General features: G+C 44.9%; 1 protein-coding gene across 6 annotated transcripts in view; it reads left to right on the top strand.

Moving 5' to 3' along the window:
• The window catches only part of COL14A1 (collagen type XIV alpha 1 chain), a 225,961-nt gene that overhangs the window by 193,587 nt on the left and 14,364 nt on the right, over window positions 1-18,010 (top strand). For all 6 annotated transcript variants that reach the window (XM_065903379.1, XM_065903381.1, XM_065903380.1 and 3 more), the window contains exons 43-45: window positions 1,091-1,126; window positions 2,096-2,162; window positions 4,470-4,658. In XM_065903379.1, the coding sequence (XP_065759451.1) occupies window positions 1,091-1,126; window positions 2,096-2,162; window positions 4,470-4,658 (292 nt within the window). The remainder of the gene's footprint in view (window positions 1-1,090; window positions 1,127-2,095; window positions 2,163-4,469; window positions 4,659-18,010) is intronic.

Below are 18,010 nucleotides of genomic sequence, written 5' to 3'. Positions count from 1 at the left end.
GAAACAAGAAGAAATTCTTCTGAAGACACATGTTTTGCATTATACATGTAATTTCATTGCAGAAACACTAAAAAAAACACCATTGTTTTTCAGCAAAAGTTTTTACAGATATGGTAAGGTTTCCTATGGGTCAAAGAGTAGCTAAGCCACAAAACAAAACAGTAGTTGAGCTGAGAATTCGTGTTAATACAGGCCCACATTACCAGGGGGAATCGGGGAGAAGGCCTCGTGTGCTGTTAATCCCGCATGGAAAGCAGGGTAAAGAGCTGGGATTTCACAGATTCCACCTTTTACTTGAGCTCTTAGGTTGGAAGATCTTTTTCCTTTCTGTGAGAGATATGCTTTCAGAAATGAAAACAATGTCTCTTTTCAGCAGAAATTTGTGAAATCAATTTGCTCAGCATCAGGAGAGAGAGGCGTTTCGTGTGAAAAGATGTGAATAATTTATTCAGTGACACTGTATTAGAAAGCAATGTTGGTGCAGGATCCCAATTTTTGTATTCAAACGTACGGTGACTTTGCATTCAGAGACTGGGCGAGGAAGATGTTTAAAGTGTTTGTAGGACCGCAGTGGAGACGTGGACTTCCAGACACGAGGGGGCGGGAAGGAAGGAGAGAGCGGGGCAGATGGAGAGAGGAACAGGGACGCTTACACTAGCAGGTGTTAAACAGATCGCAGTGGGAAGTTGCTGTGTCACCCAGGGAACTCAAACCTGGCTCCGCAAATCCTGGAGGGGTGGGGTGGGGAGGGAGGCTCAGAGGGGAGGCTCAGAGGGGAGGGGACATGTCTACCTATGGCCGCTTCATCTCGATGTATGGCAGAGACCAGCCCAATATTGTAAAGCAGTTATCCTTCAACTGCAAATAAATAAATTTAAATGGATAACCAATGAGGAAACCACAGCAACAGCCCAGAGACGTTGCTGCTTGGCGGGATGGCAGGCTGCTGTTTGTTCCTGTGGCTGTGTGTCTACTGCTGCTGCAGAATGATGAGAGCTGAGGAAAACCTCTTCACACAATCAGAAAAGATACACTGTCATTATGCTTGGCTGAGTGCAGCGTCCTAACTCGACAATTTACAATTTTGCAGGGTGTCCCTGGAGCAAAGGGAGAGAGGGGAGAGAGGGTGAGTATCTCTGGGCCGCTGACGGGCTGGCTGCCTGCCTTTGTCCGGGAACCTGCTGAGGGAGGGCCGTTCTCTGTCGGGGTCACTCATTGCTTCGCTACCCGCCCCCCACCCCCAGCTCACCCAACTGTGAGCGCCTTTTCAAGCAGATCCATCCTATGGGCGGGAGGTCAGGCCTGCTGGCTTCTCACTGCAGCTCTGCTAGTCCAGCTAGATGACTTGAAGCCGTTTGTTTAGGGATGAAATGGAGAGGATCACTCGTGTAACTCACAGAGTGGATTTAATGAAGAAATTATATAACGGATGTGAAAAGGTTTCAGAGAAGTAAACGCTGTATGCAGAATGCCAGGCAGTTGATGGAGGCTTGTGTGTTCCTGCTATCGGCACCCAGGACAACAGTGACAGCGCGGGATCAGACCACTGCCCGCGAGGCTTAAAGCCGGCCCTTTCAGGGCCTTCTCTCTCCTTTGAGAAACTGTGCCGCTGCTCAGATAATCGTGCAGTCACTTCTGATAGACGCAGTGGTGACCTTGGGCTCACCCGATGACCTCAGCGAAAACTTGGGCAGTAAGTTTTAAACTCTATAAATGGATTTAACATCTGAATTGCTATTAGTATTCAATAAGCCACTGCTTGAGAAAGTGCTGTATTTTATAAGCTCTAAAGAGTGATAAAGAAGGCATTAAATAATATATAGTTAATGTGTTTGTTTCAAACACTGTTGAGTTTTTTAGAATCTGGACCGGAAGTGCGTACTTGAGCGTCTCAGTCTAACGCGGGCTCTCAGGAGCCTTGCACGCGCGTGTCGGTGCTTGCACCGTCTCTGTGTGACGGTGGGCCGTCCCGCCTGTTGCTCAGCAGCGAAGGGCCCGGTGGCGACAGTGGCTCGAGTCCCAGCTCTGTCCTGGGGGTCCTGCCGCGGGCTGGGCCGTGGCTGGTGTTCAGGAGTCTGCTTTTTGTCTCCTCCAGGGTGACCTTCAGTCTCAAGCCATGGTGAGAGCGGTGGCACGTCAGGTGTGCGAGCAGCTCATCCAGAGTAAGTGCGCCGTGCTCACCGATGTTCGCTGTTACTCAGCCAAACGGAAATTCACCTTTTGCACAAGTATAGACGCAGCGTTGTCTTGGTGCAGACACATGCGCTTTACAACTGGCCATCACTCACCCACCTGAAGTCACTGCCTCTTTACGTCTAATCTCATTACAGATTACCCTGGCGTTCTCCACCAATGGTGCAGAGGCCAGATTCCTCTCTGTTGTTTGTCTGGAAGCTCTCTGTTCGCCTGCATAGGTTTAACTTGACTGCCCAGATCAAATCTTCTATTTGTTTTTCATCTCTACAAATAAAGAAAACTTTTTTCTCAAGTGCTAAGCACTTGAAAGCTGCCAAATTAAGGCATCAGAACTTACCTTCCAATCTCTGGATTTAAATCAATATCTCTTTCTTATGCATTTCTTTGGTTAGCCCAAGGCCCTTCTCTTTAAGACTTATGCCATAAAACACAAACACATAAACACACATGCACACATGGGTACAAGCTTCATGTAACATTTGACATGATCTTTGGGTCCATGCCAAAAATTGCACTGGAACACACTTTACATCACACCTGTCCCATTTCTTCATTTTAAACTTGAACTTTCCCTCTATTTTAAATGCTTCCTCTGTTTTAACTTTATTCTGTTTTATGTTATATAGTACACTAGCGTGTACGAGATAGAGAATTTACAAGTGAAACTATTTAAGTTTAATACTAAAATAAGAATCTCTGAAAACACAATTATAGAAAGGAAACTGAACATTAAGTAGAAAATGTCTGAAGCTAACCTGTATCTTGGATTATTTTGTAGGTTTCTCATTTCAAGTATACAATGTAAATGAGTAAAGAATTATTTTAAGGAAACCTAAGGGTTAAATCCTAATATGACTCAATGACCATAACATAAGGACTATATCATAATAGTTACTGTCTTATTCCACTTTGGAATAAAAGCGTTTTGCGGATATGTGGTTGTTTGAAACGTGGCCTAAAAGTTGAGATTTCAGAATCCAGTTTTTCCCCTCAGGAATTGTCAGATTCCTGTGAATAGTTTCTCGGAAACCGAAACCAGTGGGGTTATACCAGAGCTGAAACAGGCCTGTAAAACGGGGAGGGCCTGCCTGTCAGTGTGCTTGTCGGAGAAGAACACGGCAGAGGCTGGATGTGGCCCCGTGAGCACAGCTCAGCCTCCCCAGAGCCGCGTCTCTGTCATCTGAGCTTCATCTGTCCTCCCTGCAGCTCTGCTTCGGAGCGTGATCACCATGTGGCTTATGGTTCCTCACTTGCTCGGTTATCTGCTTTTTGGTCCACAGCTCATCAGAAGGATTATGCTAGGAAAGGCTGAACTGTGTGAGGCTCCAGTGATGGCCGCTGGTGAAGTAATGCAGGACGGCCCCCTTATCAGAGCAGGAAGCTGAAAAAGCAGAGGCGGAAACGTCTGCTCATACCCGGACTTTCACGAACATGCCTCCTGGTGGGCCTGGTGATCAGCCAGCCAGTCCTAATGATAGCCCTGCTCCTAGGCTTAAGAAGGCGTTGACCGTGTCTTAGAAATCGTCCCTCTAGAAATGGTTGCCATTCCTTATTTAGGATTGGATATTTAAAAAGGACTATATAATAGTTATTTGGAAAATTCACTTCTGTAGGGAAATGTTGTCTACCGATGATGCTGGGAAAATGAGGAATTATGATATCAAATATTTTCTCAGTTTTTACTTGTAATTATTAACATCCATTCTTACAGGCTCAACTGAGTTAAGGGATAATGAGAGAAAGTCAAATTTAAAAAAAAATAAAGCTAGTGAGAGTTTCTGCAGCTGGGACTCAAGTAAAGGTTTCTGCAAAAAGGCTTGGCAATGAAGAGATGAGTTGAAACAGAGCGCTTGTCTGGGGATTTGTGAGCAAGTGGGTGGGGCAGGCTTTGTGGGTTGGAAGAAAAGACAAGTCATTTGGGTGGAAATTGCTGGAGAAAAGGGGCAGCTGGGTGAGGATTTAGGGGTCAGATAAATGTTGGGGGTAAAGATAAAATTTATGACCTCTGCTCTGTGATACTTACTGAGATGCTGACGTGAGCTGTGGAATTCCAAACGCATGAGATGGGCTTTGAATACAGTCCAGCTGTTAATATCATCCAAAGGGAAATGCAGAATCTTTTCATTTGGAAATCAACTTATTTCAGAGGGATGTGCCTCTTGCCTTGGTGGTGTCTAACAGAATTGTTTGGAGCCTTGACAAATAGTACGTCCAGTTCTCCCAATCCACGTATGACCGTTCATCGGATGCTGTCTTTGTCCTTCCCGTCTCAGGTCACATGGCCAGGTACACAGCCATCCTCAACCAGATTCCCAGCCACTCGTCGTCCGTGCGGACCATCCAGGGGCCTCCTGGAGAGCCTGGGAGGCCGGGCTCCCCGGGAACCCCTGGTGAGCAAGGACCCCCCGGGGCCCCGGGCTTCCCCGGAAATGCCGGTGTGCCAGGCTCGCCGGGAGAGCGAGGTAAGCGGGCCGTGCCTCTCGCTTGGTGCGCTGACATGGGGGCAGCAGGGGCGCTCATGCAGGGACAGCGTTCCAAAGAACAGACCCAAATTAATTCTACCCCACCTATTCTCCAGCTTCTTGTTTGTTTATCCCCAAAATTGAGAAAGTGAGTAAGCTACAATGTGTTTATTAATAAAGCTTGCATGCAGAAGGAGGATCAGAACTCCCAATTCACCTCTAAGAAGCTTTTGAGTTAATGAGAGAAAGATGGATGAATTAAAAAAATATGCCCCAGCCAGGTAGAATTAGAAAATGCTACATCTGGACAGATGTAGCATCACACATATGTGTCAACTGAAACAACAATAGAAGCACAACTTAAATGAGAGCTGTGTTTATCTGGCAGATCTGCTGAGGACGTAAGCCCCGGGGGCAGCACCTCAGGTTCCTCTAGGGACGGCTCCAAACAGGTGAGGGAGGAGCCAGTTATACATGCCAGGTTTGTTTTGGCAATGTAGGCTGGGTAGTGGGAACATCAAAAGATGACTGTTAATTAAAGAAAAACAGACATCTCAAACGAATGAATTTAGCACTTTTCTATGAATGTGAAGATGCAAGAGTCTGGGCTCATTGAAACCATTCCTTTGATGTGGACCTTGACTCTCTAAGGCTAGTATTCTGTTCTTTCCCATCCTGCATCGCCCCAGCGTGCACTGTTGGGGGCGGCTATGGTGTCTGCTGGCCTGATGGTGCAGCATTGTTTGTTGATGTGGCCGGCGGCATTCTCTGTCCTCATGTGTTGTGGCAAGTAGAGAGCTCGCTTTCCAGGTCTGGGGCTTTTTTTGTGCAGTGCCCATACTGGGCAACAGTCAACAGCAGCCTCGAGGTAAGTCATGAGTCATATCAACTCAGTGATTCAGATGTGCCTACAGAGACCATGCTGATTCTAAACTTCAAATGAAATAGACGTTTAATCTGTTTGTGGCTCATCTTCCTATAACATGAGTCAGCATTTTATTTAATAGTTCTGTGGGTCAATGTTTAATCTTTTCTACTAAAGTTTCTTTCTAATGGAGATCCTCCTTAGCCTTCTACCTTTTCCAGGTCTCAGCAGTGTTGTGCAATGTAGTAATGGACTCTTGTGATCGAATTTCACCCAGTTCTGTAATTGACCAAGATCTCTCACTCCAGAAGCAGATGAAAGAGATGTGGGAGAATGGGGTTGCCGATTAACCACAAAGAGGTGATAGGAAGACTTTCACACTTTCTAGAACTGTTGTATACGATGCAGATCGGAGAAAAGCTAGCTAATGAAACCTGCTCTATGAGTCATATTGCTTTAATGAGATGGGTTGTATATACTCCTTTGATCAAATGTGGGATGCAAAATGCAGATTACAGAGAGAGTATTTCATGTTGATTCTTGATTCATGCCAACAGGCCAGGTGCATTTCTGCCTCTGCACTTAGGGACACTTTGTTCTTCCCACTTTTGGAAATGCCCTTCCTTTTCCCTGTCTTACGTGTTCCTTACTCTTAGCTCGAGACTCAGCTTAACCCCTGTCACATGCATGAAGTTTCTGTTGATGGTTCTAGACCCACACATGCCGCCGCCGCCCCCTGAGTGCCTGACGCTCAGCCTCTCACGCCCGTTTCAGCTGTCATCACATGTCAGTGAACAGCGTGATTGCAGAAAGCAGGGGTCAGGTCTGAACTGCTCTGCATAACAGGTCCTCGCTAGATCATCGTTGCTGTGATGGCAACCCAGTACTGCTTTTCCCTTCTGAAAGGGTTTCCTGTGCCAGGGCACTAAATCAGCAGATGCAGAGAAGGACATAATTTCCTCACGGAATACCAGCGATCTGGCAGCCGGCAAGGTGGCCATCTCTGTCAGCAGGATGCCCTCCAAGGGTGCGGTGATGGATCGGCTGTGACTCAGGGCGCACAGGGCCAGGACTGAGTCACTCGGCAAGGCACAGGTTGTCTTTGTTCTTTTTGGAAGTCCCGTCCTTGTTCTTGCCAGACTCAGTGTTTCCTACTCTGCAAGAACACCTGAGTGCTTGGAACAGAGGAATCTCGGCCAGGGGTCCTTGGATAGTGGGCCAGACAATCTTGAAATGTGAGTTTCTGCAATGTAATTTTCTGACACATATATTCCTAAAGAGTGTGGTAAACACACAGAGTCCTGAGTTTCACAGCACGGGGTAGGAGGGGGACAGTCAGACGGTGAGAGATGCTCTTTGAGCATGAGGGACGGCGGACCCATCTTTTCATTTACTTATCTGTTTGTTTCTGGCTGTGCTAGGTCTTTGCTCCGCATGGTCCTCTCTCTGGTTGGGGTGTGTGGGCTTCTTCTCCTCGCAGCTCTCTTGTCGTGGAGTGCGGGCTTGGGGCACATGAACTTTGGTCGCTGGGGTTCAAGGTCGTTGCGGCACAGACTCTGCAATGTGGGTCACAGGCTCCATGGCTCCGTGGCACGTGGGATCTTCCTGGATCAGGGACCAAACCCACATCTCCTGCACTGAGAGGCAGGTTCTTCACCACTGGACCTCCAGGGAAGCCCGGGAAGCTGATTTTGGTTGATCACCAGCTGGGGGTGTGTGCTTTGGGGTGTAAGGTTGGGGTTTATAGGCCAACATCCAGAGAACTTTTCATGCCCAGCAAAGTATTTCAATCCCATTGCAACTGGGATTCATGGTTGCAAGGAGAACAATAATTTAAAAAGGAAATTTATTGAAGTATCATTGACTTACCATATTTTGTTAGTTTAAGGTGTACAGCAAAGCGATTCATATTTTGATCTTAGCCTTGTGGTCCAAGTACCTGGGAAAGATTGATGCAGAAAAATGTCTGCCTTTCCGCTAAGTCAAAACAGACAAATTTTAAAACCAAAGAAATTTCAGCCATCTTTTCTCCTGACCTTTGCATTTTTTATATAAAAAAGAAGCATACGAAGATATTGAGGTCACAAGAGGCTGGAAGTCAGCCAATGTTAAGACTGGAAATTAAAAAAAGGGATCATGTTTGAGTTTTTTTTCTGTGTAAAATATGATGATCTCTATACTCTAGAGTACAATTTTAAAAGGACACTGTATAATAAAGTGTAAAAATAAGTATCATTAGTAGGTAGTTTACTTAGGCAAGTAATAAGCTACAAAAGAAAGAGTAAAAGAAATGTGGATGTTGAAACTGGCATAGCGTTGCATGGAACCTCTTTCTGCTGAGTCTTTGTTAGAAAAACATGACTCTTGTATACACTGCTGTCTTCAAAATGGATAACCGGCAAGGAGCTGTTGTACAGCACATAGAACTGTACTTAATGCTGTGCTGCAGCCTGGATGGAACAGGGTTGGGGAGAATGGATACATGTGTACCCATGGCTCAGTCCCTTCTCTGTTCACCGAAAACCGCCATGATACTGTTAATTGGCTATAATTGGCTATACCCTAATACAAAATAAAAAGTTTAAAGTTTGAAAACAAAAATCGTGACTCCATTGACTTTGGCTAATTTTTCGTCAGCAGTGATTCATTCAATTTCTCTATTCCAAGTTTTTGAAAAGTTTTTTAAACTTTAAAGTATAATGCACAAGAAGAAATGCATTTTACATCATGACATGGTATGCATGTGCATATGCGTGCGTTCAAACTTACATGACTGAGGCAAATAGAAATAAAACTTACCCTTACTCTAGTTTCCTGAAGGGCATCATGGAGAACTGTTCAACACTCTAATAACCTATATGGGAAATGAATCTGAAAAAGAATAGAAAAATGTATAGTGAAGTAGCTCAGTCGTGTTCGACTCTTTGCAACCCTGTGGACTATAGCCTACCAGGCTCCTCCGTCCATGGGATTCTCCAGGCAAGAATACGGGAGTGCGTTGCTATTTCCTTCTCCAGGTGGTCTTCCCGACCCAGGGATCGAACCTAGGTCTCCCACACTGGAGACAGATGCTTTAACCTCCGAGCCGCCAGGGAAGATAGATACATGTATATGTATAACTAAATCACTCACTGTACGCCTGAAACTAACACGACACTGTAAGCCAGCTATGTGCCAACGTAAATTCTTTAAAAGATTAAAGGGCACCTTTGGATTTTATGACCTCAGTTTGAAACATATTGTGCTGATTCAAGATCTTTGATTAACTCTCTTTTTACAGTTGATATATTATAGTCAAAGAATATGCATTTTTAGAGAACAGAAATTACAAAATATTCCTTCTACATTAGCTAGATGAAGTGTTGACCGTTCATGACTTTCCTTATCACCTAACAGAAGACTGTATTTTCACTCCATCTGATTGTCTTCCTCAACCTTGTTAACCCTTTATCTCCTTTACCTTAAACAAAGTATTGTTGCTGTTCAGTCGCTCAGTCGTGTCCGACTCTTTGCAACCCCATGAACCGCAGCACGCCAGGCCTTCCTGTCCATCACAAACTCCCGGAGTTTACTCAAACTCATGCCCATTGAGTCGGTGATGCCATCCAACCATCTCATCCTCTGTCGCCCCCTTCTCCTCCTGCCCCCAATCCCTTCTAGCATCAGGGTCTTTTCAAATGAGTCAGCTCTTCGCATCAGGTGGCCAAAGTACTGGAGTTTCCCCTTCAGCATCAGTCCTTCCAATGAACACCCAGGACTGATCTCCTTCAGGATGGACTGGTTGGATCTCCTTGCAGTCCAAGGGACTCTCAAGAGTCTTCTCCAACACCACAGTTCAAAAGCATCAGTTCTTTGGCTCTCAGCTTTCTTTATAGTCCAACTCTCACATCCATACGTGACTGCTGGAAAAACCATAGCTTTGACTAGACAGACTTTTGTCAGCAAAGTAATGCCTCTGCTTTTTTAATATGCTGTCTAGGTGGGTCATAGTTTTTCTTCCAAGGAGCAATTGTCTTTTAATTTCATGGCTGCAGTCACCTTCTGCAGTGATTTTGGAGCCCAAGAAAATAAAGTCTATCACTGTTTCCATTGTTTTCCCATCTATTTGCCATGAAGTGATGGGACCAGATGCCAAGTACTGGATTGGCCAAAAAGTTTGTTTGTGTTTTTTCCTGTAAGCTGGCTCTAGTACTGCTTTTATTGTTATTTTAGTCACTAAGTCATGTCCAACTCTTTGCAACCCCATGGACTGCAGCCTGCCAGGCTCCTCTGTCCATGGGATTTTCCAGGCAAGGATACTAAAGTGGGTTGCCATTTCCTTCTCCAGGGGATCTTCCCACCCAGGGATTAACCTGTCTCCTGCATTGGCACGTGGATTTTTTACCATTGAGCCACCAGGGAAGCCCCTAGTAGTGCTTAATTGTCTTTAACTTCATTAGAAACAATTAGATTGTATTGTGACAGCTGTCATATCAGTCAGTCAGTCAGTCAGTTCAGTCACTCCGTCGTGTCCGACTCTTTGCAACCCAATGAATTGCAGCACGCCAGGCCTCCCTGTCCATCACAAACTCCCGGAGTTTACTCAAACTCATGCCCATCCAGTCAGTGATGCCATCAAGCCATCTCATCCTCTGTCGTCCCCTTCTCCTCCTGCCCCCAATCCCTCCCAGCATCAGGGTCTTTTCCAATGAGTCAACTCTTCGCATGAGGTGGCCAAAGTATTGGAGTTTCAGCTTCAGCATCAGTCTTTCCAATGAACACCCAGGACTGATCTCCTTCAGGATGGACTGGTTGGATCTCCTTGCAGTCCAAGGGACTCTCAAGAGTCTTCTCCAACACCATAGTTCAAAAGTATCCATTCTTCGGTGCTCAGCTTTCTTCACAGTCCAACTCTCACATCCATACATGACCACTGGAAAAACTGTAGCCTTGACCAGACGGACCTTTGTTGGCAAAGTAATGTCTCTGCTTTTTAATATGCTATCTAGGTTGGTCATAACTTTCCTTCCAAGGAGTAAGCGTCTTTTAATTTCATGACTGCAGTCACCATCTGCAGTGATTTTGGATCCCAAAAAAATAAAGTCTGACACTGTTTCTGTTGTCTCTCCATCTATTTCCCATGAGGTGATGGGACCGGATGCCATGATCTTAGTTTTCTGAATGTTGGGCTTTAAGCCAGCTTCTTCCCTCTCCTCTTTCACTGTCATCAGGAGGCTCTTTAGTTCCTCTTCACTTTCTGCCATAAGGGTGGTGTCATCTCAGTGTGCTTTAAAAAGTTTTTCAAAATTGGTGAATTTTTGTGTAGCCATTTTAATATTGAAGATGGAAGTAAAAGGCTACATTTTTGGCATATTATGCTTTATTATTTGAAGAAAGGTAAAAATGCAACTGAAATGCAAAATAAGGTTTATGTAGTGTATGGAGAAGGTGCTGTGACCAGCTGAGCTGCTGGAAGGGGCTGATGGAATTTCGGGCTGAAGATGTGTCTCTGGGTCAGCTTCACGGGGGGTCGGCCAGTTGGATTGACAATGATCAAATCAAGACAGGCACTGAGAACAGTCAGCTTTATCCTGGGGCTGCCTAGGCGATGCAATGGTAAAAACCCGCCTGCCAACGTAGGGACACAACAGACGCAGTTCAATCCCTGGGTCGGGAAGATCCCCTGGAGAAGGACACGGCAACCCACTCCAGCGTTCTTGCCTGGAGAATCCCCATGGACAGAGAAGCCTAGTGGGCTACAGTCCACGAGGCTGAAAAGAGTCAGACACAACCCAGCACAGATAAAATGTTATGTCACTTGAGAGATAGCCGACATACTCAAAATATCCAAATCAAGTGTTGAAAATCATTTGCATCAGCTTGGTTACGTTAATCACTTTGATGTTTGGGTTCCATACATCAGTAGGAAACATAAGTAGGGAAAAAGCCTTCTTGACCCTATTTCTGCATGTGATTATCCAGTGAGACATAGTGAAAATGTTTCATTTTTAAAACAAATCATGACGGGTGGTAAAAGATGAATACTGTACAATAATATGAGACAGAAGAAATTGTGGGGCAAGTGAAACTAACCACTACCAACCACACTAAAGGCCGGTTTTCATCCAAAAAAGATGATGTTGTGTATATGGTGGGATTGGAAAGGAATCTACCATGAGCTCCTTCTGAAAAAACCAGAGGATTAATTTCAACCAGTACTACTCCCAGTTAGACCCGCTGAAAGCAGCACTCAACGAGAAGCCCCCAGAGTGAGTCAGGAATGTGTGTGACTGTCCGTCAGGATATCGCAATACTGCATGTCTCTTTGATGACCAGGCGAAAACTATTACAGCTTGGCTGGGAAGTTCTGATTCATCCACTGTGTTCACCAGACATTGCACTTTTGGATTTCCATTTATTTCAGTCTTTACCAAATTCTATTAATGGAAAAAATTTCAATTCCCTGGAAGACTGTAAAAGGCACCTGGAACAATTCTTTGCTCAAAAAGCTAAAAAAAGTTTTGGGAGATGGAATTATAAAATTGCCTGAAACATGGCAGAAGGTAGTGGAACAGAATGGTGAATACATTCAATAAGGTTCCTGGTGAAAGAGAAAAATGTGCCTTTTATTGATACTTGAACACCAAAGGAACTTTTTGGACAACCCAAAAGTTCATAAGATTGTGTGGAACAGTCTCTAGCTGTCTTCTCTCTTGGACTCTAACAGATAGAGGATCCTCGGAGGTTAAGGATTCAAATGAAGCCTGCAGCTCACATTGTCCACCCAAAGCTTAACCTCCAGGTGTGGTGGTTGTTTAGTGGCTCAGTGATGTCCAACCCTTTAGGACCCCATGGACTGCAGCCCGCCAGGCTCCTCTGTCCATGGGATTTCCCAGGTAAGAATACCGGAGTGGGTTACCATTTCCTTTTCCGGGGGATCTTCCTGACCCAGGGATTGAACCCACGTCTCTTGCACTGGCAGGCAGATTCTTTGCCGCTGAGCCACCAGGGAAGTCCAAAAAACTCCAATTGAGACTTGGCTAATTGCTGCATCCAGAATTGGAGGGGTTCCTTTTGCATCACAGATGCAAAATATGAGACAGCCCAGTTGTTTGCTTGCGGTCTATTCTCGCTTATACTATACTGTTACCTTATGTCAAAGAACAGCGATTCCTCCATGAGCTAAGATTTTGCTGCCTTTCCCCGTGAAACCCTGCACCATCTCCAGGTACATGGCACTGTATCCAGGCTTCGAAATTCAGCAAGTGGGTCAGGTCAGCTCTGAGTTTCCTCTGTTGGTTCCTGAACTGTGACAGTTGAGTCCAGACTGTTCTGACTACCTCACTCTCCAATCACAGCCTTGTATGATTCTAACTAGATCCTCCTGACAACAACTCAATGTCTAATTCCGATCTCTGCATGTCATTCCCAGATGACTGTTCTGTTTACTTTCTTATTCCATGTATTCAAATGTTCATTATCTGCACTGGGATCTTGAACCATCTAGAAACCCAGACAACAATTAAATTCATTGGTCTATAGTCCACAAGACGTAGTTTCTTTATTTCTCTGAAGAGGACTGGGAAAATTTCCTGATTTCTGTCTTCACGCAGTTCCTTCAGTTTCCATGATTCTCCAAAATGTATTAGAGTAGAGGAACCTTCCAACTAAAGATTTTCGTTTTTAGACTGTGTATCCATAACAGCTGGAATTCATAGCTGGTTTACTTTGTATGATAAATCAACAAATATTTACGAAATGCAAGGTTTGCGTAAGACTCTTGGCGGGGCAGAGTGTGAGATAATATGATTATTTATGGCTTTTGCTTGTTCGGCATCAAGTGCATCTGCCAGTATTGTGCTGGGTCCCATATACACAGTCTCCCTTGGATAAAACAAACGATAAACTTTGATAAGAAGCAATGCTACCCGCATGGAACTCTGCTCATTCCTATGTGGCAGCCTGGATGGGTGGGGAGTTTGGAGGAGAATGGATACATGTGTATATAACAAGAAAAGAAAGAACAGCGCTATCATTTATTAAGCAATTACTTAATAAACTGTCTGTTGCTTAGTACATTATTAATGCTCATAAAAATTTTATGAAATCAGTACTAGCCCCAAGATAGGTGAGGAAACTGAGGCCCAGTGAGATGGTCAGTTGTCACAAAAGCCACCCGCTGGACAGCAGGGGCCAGCATGCAAACCCAGGCGCGTGTGGCTGCAGAGCGTCTGCGCCCCGAGCGCTGCAGCTGCCTGTGAGCTCACCGGGCAGTGGGAGTGTCCCAGCGGAGGCCAGAGCTGTGCAGGGTTTGGTGAACCCAGTTTCACGATTGCTCCTGATATCCGTGATTCACAGCATGGAGTGTTTTAGTGGGTTGTGGCCGTACGATTTGCAAGCTTCTTATGCATTTTGTTCTGCTGTGTTTGGGTGGCCTTGGGGCCTCCATGACCTGGCAGATGACCAGCTTTGACGTGAACTGTTTTAGGTACATAGGAACTTGATAAAGACATTTTTTTATGGTTATACATTTTGACACTCGGCATTTCTTCTAGACTGTAGCATAGGCTCAGTAGGGGAGTAACCTATAGGGAAATCAGTCACAGATTTGGCAATTTGAGATGCATGGATGGAGGGTATACCTCTATTGCAGTATCTCACCTTGGGGACAAATAAGGAGAAACCAGGAATAAAGTAATTTGATCTTGTTTTGCTTCTAATATTTTAGAATAGAACTGTATTCACCTCACTATGTGTGATGCCTCTTTAGCTGGAAACAGAATAAGGTGATGGAAATAATGCATCAATAGTTAGCGGTATCAATCCCATATAGGTTAGGATCCGAACTTTGCCACATACTAGCTGTGTAATCTTGGGTGCTTAGTGTTACAGTTTAGCCTTTCTGATTATTCATTCATCTAACCTGCACTTACTGAGCACCTGCTACATGTCAGCTTTTTCAAGTGCCTTGCATAGAGACAGACATTAAACAAAAAAATACCTGAATAACTCAATTTCACTTGTTATGTGTTATGAAAAAATATAGGCTGCTTTATGAGCATGGAAGAGGGGACTTTCTGACTTAGTCTATTGAATCAGTGATGATTTAGCTAAGACCTGAAAATTTAGGGTTTGCTATAACAATAACAATAAAGTCAGAAGACAGTATTCCAGGCAGAGATAGCAATAGCATGTGCAAAGGTCCTGAGGTGAGAAAGGATTTGAAACCAGTAAAGCACTGATTCTCAAGCCTAGCAAACATAATGTCTCCTAATTTATAACAAATAATTTGCAGCATTTCTGTTACTGTTCTAAACTGAAACTTATAGATAATAAATATAACTTACATTCACACATAATTAAAAAAAAAAAAAAACCAGAGTGCCCTAATGGGTAATATAAGAAGTAAAAGGGGAGTAGATCATTGTCAAGAGATTCATCCCTACATGCAAATTTCCAGCATAACCACACTGGGAACATAATGAAGAAGTCAAAATGTGCTTGTATTTAAGAATTATTAAAATGCAACAGCTCCAAATTCAAGATGATGTAGTTGAGCCTTTTCCATTGCTATGTCTCTGTTGTGTTCGCAGTGGAGATCTACCAGGATCGCAGATGCATCACTGGCATTATGCAAATAGCGTAGATCATCTTCTCCTCCTTTCCCAGTCACGTCTTGGTTAACGCATCTCTTGATTTTTCATCCTGTCTTTTTTTCCTGCTACTTGGGGTCAGTGTCTTTCCCCATGCCAGCGCCTGAGAAAAAAGTTCATGGGAAATGACCAGGGGGTGTCTGTTGCAAAGACTTGCCCTGCTGAAGCTGATTGGTTTCTATAAATTTCACTGGCACTTTACATCTGCTCTGTGGGATCAAATCTTTTGGATGTAAGTGCTCTAGTCATTCCAATATTATTATTGAGGACTAAAAATATCAGTATTGGAATATTACCCTTAATCAAGAGAAAATATCACTTGCTTGTCTGAAGATGAATACGAGGGTGGTTTCTACCATAAAAGCTTGATGCTAGGGGGTTTCTTCCCCTGTGGCTCAGCAGTAAAGAACCTGCCTGCCAGTGCAGGAGACACAGGAGATGTGGGTTAGATTCCTGGGTTGGGAAGATCCCCTGGAGGAGGGCATGGCAGCCCACTCCAGTGTTCTTGCCTGGAGAATCCATGGACAGAGGAGCCTGGTGGGCTACAGTCCATGGTGTTGCAAAGAGTCGGACACGAGTGAAGGGACTGAGCATGCATGCATGCAGAGTGGTTTCTACCCTCTGTTGACTCCCTGGATTAATTCGTTATTGTTCTTTGAGGATAAAATCCCTGAGTGACTTTTGAAGTCCAGAAATGACTCTCTTGGAGCTTTCTCTGCCACAGAAGATCAAATTTCTAATGATTGAATGTAAAGAAAGACAAGATTTAAAGATAGTTTTCATCAGTCAGATTCTGTGGTTAGCTTGGAAAAAAGATGGACTTTGCTTCAGAAAATGAGAAGAGGGAGCTGGGAGATGGAGAAGGTGAAACACAGCTGAGCTCCGCCAGCAGACACGGGCAGAGACGGTACCAGCCATCCATGGCTGCTGTGAGTCAGGGCCACTGCCTTTCAGAGACACAGACGTGGCTTTCAGGGCGAGAGATGACTTGCCCACACTAAAGCTGACGCTGAGTCCCTTGCGCTATGCCACAGTTTCCCGTGCATTCACAGTGCTGAAAGGTCTAGAGGAAAAAAGTCCCCGATGGGTTCAAAGCTGGAAGAGAGAAGCAGGGTTCTTGCATTCAGTATTCCTGTTGTTGAAAAGAGCTGTTGGCACAGAAGATGCATTTGGCAGAAACCTTTGGTCACAGATTCAGAAATGAAGCACAGTAGTTGTGAGCCAGGAATGCCTCAATGGTAAGCATCTGTGAAACTTCTTAATGTCCCTTGTATCCTGGTTTATTCCTGGAAAAATTTTCTTTATGGGACGGACCAACTTGATGAAAGATAGAGGGCCAGTAGAGCTCTCATCATAATTTACTGGTTGATGCCTAAATATTTACGAGTCTCCCTGTGATATTGTATCATGGTTGACTCTCAGTTGCATGAGGCATCATCTTTTCATTGCTGGTAAAAATCTGCTGAAATACGTGTTTGCCTTCTTCCTCTCTGGTGTCTCCATCTCCTGCTTCTCATTTCCTGAGAGATGAATGCCAGAGAAATAGAACTTTCTCTTTCTCACCCATTAATTATCTGGTAAAGTCCGGTTTGAATGTCCTTTGGAACAAGACCTTTCTCTGAAAGTTTGATGGATTGTATTTTCCTAATGTTTAGTGACCTTAAGGCGTTGGCAATGAATGCTGCTTTTTATCTTTGTACCACCTTTTATTTTGTAGTTTTTTTTTCCTGTTACAAAGTAACCCCTTGCATTCATCATGACTGCAGAGAGCTCTAGGTACTGATCTGTTACTGTGAACAAACAAGCTATGAACAATTACAACTTAACTTCAAACAAGGAAACCTGTATAATCATGGGATTTATGGTCTGGGGCTCAGAACTGGCTTAGCTGGGTGCTTCTGGCTCCGGGTCTCTGGTGCGCGCTTAGCCGCTTCAGTCGTGTCTGACTCTGTGACCCTCTGGACTGTAGCCTGCCGGGCTCCTCTCTCCGTGGGATTCTCCAGGCAAGAGCACTGGAGTGGGCTGCCATGCGCTTCTCCACGGGATCGTCCCCATCCGAGGATCGAGCCCGCGTCTCCTACGTCTCCTGCGTTGGCAGGCGGGTTCGGTACCTCTGGCACCACCTGGGAAGCCCGGTCTCCCCTGGGGCTGCAGGTAGGACGTCACTCAGGGCACAGTCGTCTGAAGGCTCCACCGGGGCCGGCTGACCTGCTGCCGACGTGGCTGGCTCACCCACCCAGGACGATGGCGGTCTCAGGGCTCCCTGCCCACGCCGCTGACATCTGCGTGAGAAGGATGCGTCTCCACGGGGATGCTTGGGTGTTCGCTCAGCCGCTTTCCTCAGAACTGGTGCTCCCAGAGAGAGCAGGGAAGTCACGACGTAGCTTTCCGCCTTTCCTCTTGTTAGCAGAGTCACTAAGACATACCCCTGCTCAGAGAGAAGGGGACTAAGCTGTGCCTTTTGAAGGGAGAAGTAGTTCAGAATTTGGGAATAAGTATTTATTAAACCAAGGTTTTCTGCCCTTGCAGTATACCCAGGGTGATGCGTTCATCTGTAAGAGTCATTTCCAAGCAGTCGGACTTCTAGGACTCTTGGGAAGGGTTGGCTCATACTCTGTCTGCCTGTTTCCACCGTTTAAGTGGGTGTCTTTCTCTCCCACCTCTTTAAAATTATTCAAATTCCAGATGTAGCTTTTTAAAGGGAAATACAAGATGTAGATTTAAACACCTTGAAAGAATAGCACCTATTGGAAAATTCTTTTCGTAGACTAACACTTTTTGGGGCATCTGTTTCTAGAATTAATTGTAGTTAGGATAAAATCAATTTCCAGTCAAACACAAAGAATTACCTTAAG

This window comes from Muntiacus reevesi, chromosome 12 (genome assembly GCF_963930625.1).
Source record: "Muntiacus reevesi chromosome 12, mMunRee1.1, whole genome shotgun sequence".
NCBI classification, from domain to species: domain Eukaryota; kingdom Metazoa; phylum Chordata; class Mammalia; order Artiodactyla; family Cervidae; genus Muntiacus; species Muntiacus reevesi.
This window is presented reverse-complemented; position numbering and strand designations above follow the sequence as displayed.